General features: G+C 40.1%; 1 protein-coding gene across 1 annotated transcript; it reads right to left on the bottom strand.

Moving 5' to 3' along the window:
• Positions 1-5,111: 5,111 nt before the first annotated feature.
• LOC148882738 (relaxin-3 receptor 1-like) lies at positions 5,112-6,621 on the bottom strand. The gene has a single exon (XM_089023584.1). It carries the CDS (start codon positions 6,616-6,618, stop codon positions 5,413-5,415), a length of 1,206 nt encoding a protein of 401 aa, XP_088879710.1. The 5' UTR covers positions 6,619-6,621; the 3' UTR covers positions 5,112-5,412.
• Positions 6,622-10,732: the final 4,111 nt, after the last annotated feature.

Here is a 10,732-nt window from a genome sequence, read left to right as displayed (position 1 = left end):
CTGATAATTTAGATGAAATCTTCGGTCTTAAGAGAGTGTGATGATGACGCCGAGATTGAGTCAAGGTACAATAATGCATTACAATTTTCTTTAGTATTATGCATCCATTTTTTGGGTTTGTGCTTTAATTTTGATCTTTGGATTCTCTTGTGTGGGGTACAAAAAAAACAACTTCTATGAAAAGTATACGATGGGATGTTAAGTCCATTTTTTTACAATCCTTCTTTAACTCATTCACTGCCAGACGTGCAAAAATGTGTCCACCGCAGTGGCAGTTTTTGTCATTGTCATTTGAATTCCAGGACCCGCAGAATATTGAGTTTTAGGACTACATAAACATTCAATGTAGCATTAGAAACTTCAGACTATTTTCTTTCATCAGAAAAAAAAAGAGTTAATTCCTAAATTATATGGGTTTGGAGTTATATGGAGCTTGAAATGAGGGCGGCTTTCCAAAATACAATGCAATACATACATATTGGTTGATATAGCGCTTTAACAACAGCTGAAATTGTAACAAAGCGCCAACATGGACAAAAGACAAATGCTGCCCCCTGGCCATGGCCAGCGCTTTATCGGCACCTTAGCATGAATCAGAATCAAATCAGAATCAGAATCATCTTTATTGCCAAGTATGCAGAACACACAAGGAATTTGTTTCCGGTAGAACACGCTGCACTAGTATCGTCGCCCAAAAAAAACTGCTAAGAAAACCAAAAACTAATTCAGGAATGTCGCTCTACGTCATATTTAAAAATCCTGAATACATTCGTGACAGGCAGTGAATGAGTTTCTTTTCTTCATTTTTTGGCTTTTTGCTTTGAAAGACATTTGTAAAATATTGCTTTTATTTGTGATATTTAACGGTTGCCGTACTTTTAATTCTTTTATTTTTTCATCTGGTGCCGTTCACAAGTCAGTCTTGGTACGATGCCTCGCTTATGTTTTGGCAAACCTAATGCAAAGAAGTAAGACCAATTAAAAATGTTAACTTTTTTTTAATTGTCATTTTGACAACAGCAGCCAAACAGGAAGTGGACTGACCGAAATCTGGAGAAAAAAATCAGACATTTTCATTCATGATTCCAATCCATACAAAACGGTCTCATTTCTACGATTATATTTCATTACCAAATAAGTAAACAGCTAGCTCATGTTCTTTTTAAACTCCAATATGCTGTTCTAACATTGCGTTTAGAACACAGGATATTTTTTTAGATGTCAGTGCTCCACAAATGAGTACATTGGTACAAGTTATGATTTTAAATGTATTCCACTATATTGGTGCATATCGGTCTTACTCACTACGCCGTTTTTTTTACCAATATATTATGATTATGTTTTTTTTTCGGAGTTGGTTATTCTATTTAAGTGCCATTAGCGTGAATATCATAATTGTGTCTTGGTCAGAACACAAGAGATGATTCATCTTAAATTTTTCTCTGTGCGGTCAAAAAGCACAACAAAGTGTAATATGGAAAGATAGAATCTTATATGAATGATTCAATTAGCACTTTGCGTTGTCATATTTTGCATATTCTATGAAGAAAAAAAAAAGACAAATTATAGAATAGAATACGACATATATTTATGAGCCTTTTGGCCGCTTCACCTCATCGGTAACGGGAAATATCTTGTACTGTATATTTTAAATGATAACATATTTAAGTATCTAAAAAAAGAGGATGTATTAAGTAGATTATTTATTTCTTGGCAGCTATTTACTCTGCACAATTGACTTACTGTGCCACAGATGATCTAAATATTTTTTTTTTTTTTGGGGGGGGGTCGTGGATGAAACGTGTTCATTGACTTGACGTTTGCTTTGAAACAAGCCATGCTCCATTGATAAAAGCCATATCCTCCCCCGATGTTGTATGGTGAATGTTCGATGTCGGGACATTTTTTCATTTTTTATTTTTAGCTCATAAAAATAACTATTGTAGGTATGATTGTAATTATGATACCGGTAATTGGTGTACGTGGGTTGACATAATTTATGTTTGGAAAACTAAAGGAATGTATTCATTTTTCAAGGTGATTTATTATTATCCCCCCCACCCCTCCTTCCTGAGTGAATTAAATAAAGTCATACATTCAAAGATGGAAATATCTGCTTGGCAATTTGCTCTTTCTGCTTTTGTAGGTATCGTCAAATGGTGAGTCGTTTGTCTTTAATTTACTTTTATCCACTGTTGTTCATATATATACTGTACATATATACATACCTGCTTTTCATCATGTCTAAGTGTGACTTAAACATATCCATTCAATTATTTGTGTCTCTGTGGCGTCTTTTTATTTTCTTTTGCATTTTTTGTAGTTGCCTTGTCGTCTTTCTTATTTTACAGCCACCAACGGTACACTCCTCCTACACATTGAGTAAATTGTCGACTGTTGACCGGCGGTGAGTACATTTCCTTTGATTTATTTTCCTAGACTGATTTTTTCTCCTTCCTTTTAAGCTCAATATCAGTACAGTGTATCGCTACAGCAACTTTAAAAGTGCAAATGAAAAAGACCAACAGCACCACCATGTGGTATTGGAATATCAAAGGCGTTGTGTCTCGCTACACTAACAGCATCAGTCTGAATTTGATATACAGTGAGACCTCAACTTTCAAACACCTTATCTTACAAACTTTTCGTCTTACAAATGTCAAATTTCTGAAAATTAAACCTTATAATAAGCACTATTTTCATAATACACACCCACCACGGCTGGCGGAGTGATCTTCAGCGGAAGCACACGACCGAACAGCACCAGAGGTTAAGTTACCAACAGTCCTTATGGAAGGTGACTCTCCTTCCATAAGCCATCAACGACCATCAAAAAGGTAAATACAACTATTTTACAGCACAGTTTATTTCTTTAATTACAATCCTCATGTAATGTGCCTCTCTTTCCAAACAGCAATTCCCTTTGACATTCGACCTCCAACGCCATTCCATCATGCCATCAATGACCATCACAAATGTAAATAAAGTGACTTTATGATACAATGCAGTGTATTTCTTTCATTACAATACAATAGCACATTTATTATACATAGAATAAGGTATATTGTGTGTCGCTTTCAGGCTTATTTAGTTGAAAAGTATATTTTATGGAAACCCGGGAACGGATTATTCCCATTTTAATGGTTTCCTATGGGAATTTATTTTTTGAGATACACACTTCACGCCTTACACACTCTGTCTGGGAACCAATTAAGTTCGTAAGTTGAGGTTCACTGTACATATATGTATGTACATTTCCCCATTGTGGGACTATCAAAGGCGTTCTGATTCTCATGAGTTTGTCGCTGCAAAACAGAATGTCGTTCATCCTTTTACAGATGATAATAGCAATTGAAAAGTGAGTTTATATTCGATTTAGGAATGTCAAAATGGATTGCAGATGCTTTTTGGGGTGCTTGGAGTGAAATTCTGTATTACTGTATATATGTCATGATATATTTTACGATGTTTTCAAAACCCCGGTTCACTACAGTATTACTGTAGAGCCCTACTTATATTTTTAATATTCATAGGAACAAAAAAAAAGCGACAGAGAATGGACATGAAAGAAATCACACGTTTGCACACACTGAGTGCACTCACTAAGATCTCATTAGATTGTGCAGTCGCTGCTAAATCTATGTACATATGATACAATTAAATACAGTAATTATTATATCCGTGCTATCAGTCATTTAATAAAATCTGACCAGTGCTTTATCAGCACCCCCCTCTCAAGAAAAAAACAAAACCTGAACAAATTCGGGAATGGCGCTCCACGTCATACTTTTGAATTCCCGAATAAATTTAAGAATGGCAGAAACCAAGAATCACATGGGTCTTACTCACTACGCCGTTTTGATAAAAGTTTGGGGCGGAAGGCGACGTCGCCCCACACACTGAAGAAAGCAATGGGGAGAGAGGCCAATTTTTGGCTTCCTGTTGTGCTCTCGGCCTGTCGGCCTGAGCCAATTTTTGTAAACAAGGCGTTCTAATTTGGAATGACCGTGACCAGTGCATATGACTTATGTCTTTGAGTCCAGCAAAGATGTAGACCCCCCAGACTTAAAGAACAACTGATGCCTCCGGACAAGTTGTGTCCATAATTTGTAAAATCACTTCAACTGACTTCTACTGACCGTATTTTACAAAATTCCACCACATATAGCTATATTTTAAGTTTTAAGACTCGCGCTGAATATTCAGGAAGTCTTCGTTGTACTAAGTTCATCCTGTCTACTTGATATCTAATTTAAAGCAGATTCTTTACTTACAGACAGTGTAGGTGTTCAAATACCTGACATGTTTCGGCGTCTACTTCCGCCTTCGTTAGAGTGTCCCCAGAGTGACACTCTGACGAAGCTTCGAAGCTACTTCCGCCTTCGTCAGAGTGTCACTCTGGGGACACTCTGACGAAGGCTGAAGTAGACGCCGAAACATGTCAGGTATTTGAACACCTACACTGTCTGTAAGTAAAGAATCTGCTTTAAATTCAGTAAGTCTAGTTTTTGAATTGGTGACGATACCTACATGACGTCACGGTAGGTATTGTCACTGACCGAGAAAGCGACACAATGCATTTTTGGGTACTTAGTTTGGTCTGAAAACTTCCTGTTGATCCGTGTTGATGGCGAAATTAGAAGTGTGTCGCACCAAGACTACTATTTGATACGAGGTGACACAAATTCCCAGCAAACAAATCAGCCCATATCCAACGGAGCTTGGGCGCCATCTTGTGCATTTTCTGGGACGCTACATTTCAGTCCAGATGCCTCAAAATGACACGGAATAAGTCCTTTAATCGATTGCAAACATTTATGCTTTCCTCTTCAGAACTATTTGAATCATATTCATAACTGGATGAGTAACAAGAAAGCATCTTCTCTGAATCTGAAGCCATATTTTTGATTCTCGAGCAAGGCAAGACGTCTTGGCGTGACGTCACGAACAAAGGGGCGGGACCTTCTGAAACTGGCCATTTCCGTTTTCATTTTGAAGTAGTTTTTGGACACTTTAAGTCATTTTGATTGGTGTTTTTCATTTGACTAAAAATACCAGCTTTTTTTTACCCGGTTTTAGGTATTTTAGATGCTATAAAATGTTTTTCTGATAGGAAACAGAAAAATGGTGTCGGTTGTCCTTTAACATGCTTGTTGCCTTGACCTTGTCACTTGTGATGAAAAGGTCAAGTGTGTTTGTTTGTTTTGGATCCATCCACTTGTTCTCACGTGAGTCATCAATAAGTTGGGGATAATCAAAGTGGGCCTCTGATTCCCAATATAACTGATTCCAATCGTGAAATTAGCTTCCGGACCTAGCTGCTTGCTATTTCATCCACTGGTTTCCCCCCATCTTGTTTCTTTAAACCAAGAAACTCCGACCCCAACATGCTAACAAAGGTGCTAACTGTCTCTACAAAGTTGAGACCACCGTCGGTAGTATTGACAAGTGTGCGTATCGCCTCGAGTCCGATTGGCTCGTCTGGCTGGCCATGTTGCTCAGGGGGATGGCCATCTGTCCCGCTTGTTCTGAGCCCTCGTCATTGTTGACGGCGTAAGGCATCTTGGACATGATGGCCAGGCTCAACTTAAAGAAGATGTTGCAGAGTGCCGCTCGGTACTCCTTGCGAATCAGGCAGTAGATGACCGGGTTGAAGCAGCTACTGGTGAAGGCCAGACAGTTAGCCAGGGGGAAGAAGTAGGTCTGCGCCCCGTAGAAGGAAGGACTGATGTCGACAATGTCCAGGTGGATCAGCACGCTCCACAGCGTGAGGATGTTGTACGGAAACCAGCAGGCGCAGAAGGAAAGCACCACAACCGCGACCGACTTGGAGATATCAGTCTTCCGTCTGGAATCGCCGCCCTTCATCTTGTGGCGACACAGGAAGCGTAGCAGGAGCAGGTACGACAGGATGATGGTGGCGTACGGCAGTAGGAACCCCAAAACCACACGCAGGAGTTGGTTTATCCCAAGCCAGGCGGTGCCGTCTGGGAACCGAAGAAGACACGCCGTGTCGTTGCCGCTCCCTACGTGACGCATGTCGGCAAACACGGCGCGGGGCATCGCCGCCACTAGCGCAGACGCCCAGATGACGACCGTCGCCGCCGGGAAGGTGCAGTGTTCGGCGCAAGGGGAAGCCTTGGGTTTGAGCGCGGTGGCTACGTAGCAATAGCGTGTCAGGCTCATGGCGGTGAGGAAGAAGCAGCTGGCGAAGACGTTGAGCCCCGTCAGCAGCGACACGGCTTTGCACATCACCGTGCCGAAGGGCCAGCTGTAGTCCAGCGCCACGTCCATTGCCCAGAAGGGCAGCGCCAGGGAGAACAGGAGGTGCGCCACGGCTAGGTTGAAGACAAAAAAGTTAATGGTTCCCGTGGTGATGGTGCGGGTGGAGTAGAGCAGGAACAACACCAGCAGGTTCCCCACCACGCCGGCCGCGGCCACCGCGAAGTAGACCACCGAGGTTAGGATCCGCAACCACGGCGAACCGTCCCCGGCCAGCTCCAGCCCTTCCGTGTCGTTATGCATCAGCAAGTACGAGGAGTTGCACGACATGTCCGCGCCGCAGCCGTTCAGGAAGTTTCGGAAAAACTCCATTCTCTTGTGCTCGCTGTTGGACATGATGTTGAACTGGGCGGCCTCCCCTGCAGGATGACAGTCGTCAGTCGCTACGTGGAAGGAAAAAGGAAATCATTATTGCGTAATAGGCGCTGCGCTTCCATGAACAGATAAATAGATTAGCCTTGTCAGGTGAACAAATTACACCCAAGTGTCAGCCACGGAGTTTTCTAATCTGATTTCATCTCCGAAGAAGACAATTTCTCTCATCAGATAACGTAATTGACAACGATGGAACATTTTGAAATGGTCACATTGTTGTCACTGCCATTCCCAAATGTATTCGGGAATTGAATAGCATGACTCGGAGCGCCGTTCCCGAATTTGTTCGGGTTTCGGTTTTTCTTGCGGGGCGTCCCGATAAAGTGCTGGTCAGACCTCTGGCAATGTTTTTACCTTGCACAAGGGGGCAGCATTTGCCTTTTTGTCCATGTTAGCGCAGCTTCAGCTGTTGTTAAAGCACTATATAAATACACTTTTTATATATTGTATTTTGTACAACCGCCCCCATTTCAAGCGTAGATAACTCCAGACCCATATAATTTAGGAATTAACTATATTGTTCGTATGAAAGAAGAGCATCTAAAGTTTCTTATACTGCATTGAGTGTTTATTTAGTCCTAAAACTTAATATTCTGTGGGTCCTGAAATTTGAGTGAAAATGACAAAAACCTTTGGCACTGTCGCGCAGTCAATGAGTTAACTCTTAGCTAGCTAGCTAGCTTTCTATCTCTTTGAGTTACTTCCGGGTTGAGTGATTATTACCTAACTCTTTGCTAGCTAGCTAGCTTTCGATCTATTTGAGTTACTTCCGGGTTGAGTGATTATTAGCTAACTCTTAGCTAGCTAGCTTTCTATCTATTTGAATTACTCCCGGGTGGAGTGATTATTCGCTAAGTCTTAGCTAGCTAGCTAGCTTTCGATCTACTTGAGTTACTTCCGGGTTGAGTGATTATTAGCTAACTCTTTGCTAGCTAGCTAGCTTTCTATCTATTTGAGGTACTTTTAAGTTGAGTGAACGCTGGCACGTGTGGCTGCCGCTGCTCACCCAAAGAAAAACTTATCCTGTGACTGTAAAGTGACCTTGAGAGTTTTGAAAGGCGCTTACAAATTAAATGTATTATTATTAATAGCCTTTTATCTTCTGCACTTGAGAGGGACCAAGTCCTGACGTGCATAGCGAAAATCCACGGTCCCCCGTATCATTCATGACCGCGTCAAGATGAAGTGTCTCTTTTCACTTCAACAAAGTTCCTTAGCACCAGGAAGCTACAATATTGCACAAAGTAAAACGTGTACGTTGCATAGGAGAATTTTGTGGTCAGTAAAAAAAAAAAAAAACTAGCCCTTGAAAAAAATATCACAGGAGAAAAACAGCAACATTGTCATTTATATTCAACCTATTATTTTTGTCAAACGTTTAACCATGATTTTTGAAATCCACATGATTTGCAATGTGCCGATGACCATTTTGTGTTTGGGAGCATTTTACTGAGCGAGTTGCTTGTTCTGTAGCCACAAAGGGACTTAAGTCTTCTTGTGCCGGTCCCAAGCCGGGATAAATACAGAGGGTTGTGTGTCAGGAAGGGCATCCGACGTAAAAGCTTCGCCAAACCAAAAATGCGGATCAAACCTCTAAAGATGGAGGGCATTGATTTGCTGCGGCGAAAAAAAGACGAAAAGAAGAAATGATTTGCCAAAATATTGGCCAAAAACCAGATCTGGAGAAAATTCATTTTTAGGGTAGTGGCAAAACATGATATTGCAGGTTTAAAATGAAAGACCTTAACAAATTTACAATATAGTCCTTTCATCTTAGATAAAAAAAAGCAATTAATTTCACCCGCAATTCATCGTGCATTTATGACCAATTAATTGAAAAAAAAAAAAAAACTTACCAAATGATCCCGACTGTATATGTTTTTCTCCTTCCCTCTCCACCACAGAGGTATTCTGCTTGCAGCGCACAATGTGGAACTTATCTCCGAGGCGGTGGTGGACCACAACAATGCGATTATCGCCGCGTTGACGCTCCACCCCATCCTCTTCCTCACTGGAAATGACCTGGTACGATACGACCACTTGCACACACTTGGATGGAATAGCAATTGTCCAAATCAGGTGCATCTTGCTCAAATATGGAATATTGGTGAGAATTTGTTTTAATTTGTTGAAACGGCATTCATTAAGAATTTCACTTCTAAAAAGTATTTTTGTTTTGTTTTTGTTGAATATACAGTAAAGTCCCGTTATATCGATATTCAAGGGAGTACGAAAAAATATCGATATAACCGGGACTATCGATATATCCGACCCTGTTTGCATGTAATTTTCTCCGTGCGTGCATAGAAATAGTATCGATATAACCGGGACTATCGATATATCCGATATCGATATAACGAGACTTTACTGTATGTGATGGAGAATAAAAGGTTATCATATTTAAATGTTTCATGCTGTTATATGCTTAGTCAACATGTGTGACTCAAATACACAATTGAAGCACAGACAACCTGGGGTCAATCAGGGGTCAACAGACACAGCTTTTTAAACTGTCATCTAGGAGATCTGGCCTTGGACAGAATTCAGGACTTGGGAAACTCCTTTATCACAGGAGCAATTTACTACTTGAAAGTCCTTCACAGGAAGAGCTCATTAGCCAAATTACAAATTTATCAGTTCATGGAAAAGACAATGTTTTATTGCTTACAAATGTTCGTGCTTAGAACTCTAGAGGTGTGGTATTCTAATCGAGAAAACTATGTTTTACTAATGTATCACTTTAATTTGCATATACTCTCAATAAATAGCTTGGCAGAGCGCTGCAGAATTCAGACGTCTGTCATGAATGGCTCCGTCTTCTGCCGGCAGTAAAAGATAATCTTTCTGGGTCCGAGCCTTCGTCCACAGTGTCCGATTGAACATCTCCGACAATATGATACTGTATGTGAGTTTCACTTTTGGGTTGAACTTGTGAGAATCATGATTCTATTCTATTCATTGTGATGCACATGTAAAATATGACTGATTCAGGCAATTTTCAGAACCTCCATTTTCTTTCCTTACTTTTTTTAGTCTAATTAACTCATTCACTGCCATTCACAAATTTATTCGGGAATTAAAAATATGACGTAGAGCGCCATTCCATAATTCGTTTTTTTTTGCGCTTGTGTGCCGTGACATCACTGGTCAGACCTTTTTCAATGTTTGCAAATCTTTTGCATTTGCCTTTTGTCCATGTTAGCGCTTTGTTCCAGCTTCAGCTGTTGTTAAAGTGCTATATAAACCAATATGCATTTATTGCATTGTATTTTGTACAGCCACCCCTATTTCAAGCTCATATACTCCAGACCCATATAATTTAGGAATTAACTCTATTGGTTTCATGTTTGCTCTGTGAATGTTGCTCTTTAATTGTATTGTAATTTCATGTATTTTAGGGCTTCAAAAATGAAAAACTCTCACTATTAGCACAGGGCAATCTGTTATTCTCTATTTATACACCAGGATGAGCCCGGGGTGGTTGCAATGAGTCATCGTTACCAGTCGTTGATAGTGGAAACAACATCAGCGATGAATGACCAAATGAAATTAGGTGGCAACGGGCGGAAGAAGACGCTGCTGTTATTGGCCACATTGATCAATGGCACTTGTCAAAAACAAATCCTTTTCCATAAAGTACACCCTGCAAAAAGCGTCTGTCAGGCAGGTGCTACAGTTCAGTAACCAAAACGTTGATTCACATTTTCCCATGTCACATACATGACAGGCAAATTCTACAAGGAATTAAGTCACTTCCAAAAAAACACATCAAAATGTCAACGTGTGTTTCAAGATTTCTGCAATATAATTATAAAAATAATATGAAAATAAAATTATCATTGCCTTTTCGAATAACACGATATTTCTAATAGGACAATTGTGAGTTTGTAAATTTTAAATTTTCATCATGGCGCCATCTGCTGGATTTAATGATCATCTCGTAGATTTAAATTTGCCATCCATGTGCAATTTTCTATTCACCTGCTCACCATTATTTCCATTTCCAGGAGTAAAGTAAACAGACTCAGTTTTGATAATATTAACTTTAGTCAGAATAATATTTAAATTTACTGGC

Source organism: Hippocampus bargibanti, linkage group LG20 (genome assembly GCF_051943395.1).
Source record: "Hippocampus bargibanti isolate YZ-2025 linkage group LG20, ASM5194339v1, whole genome shotgun sequence".
Lineage (NCBI taxonomy): Eukaryota > Metazoa > Chordata > Actinopteri > Syngnathiformes > Syngnathidae > Hippocampus > Hippocampus bargibanti.
The sequence above is the reverse complement of the archived record's forward strand: the minus strand, read 5'-3'. Positions and strand labels throughout refer to the sequence as shown.

Bases quoted from the DNA above. Each gene is read 5' to 3' on its own strand.
- LOC148882738 (XM_089023584.1), bottom strand. From the start codon at position 6,618: ATGTCCAACAGCGAGCACAAGAGAATGGAGTTTTTCCGAAACTTCCTG.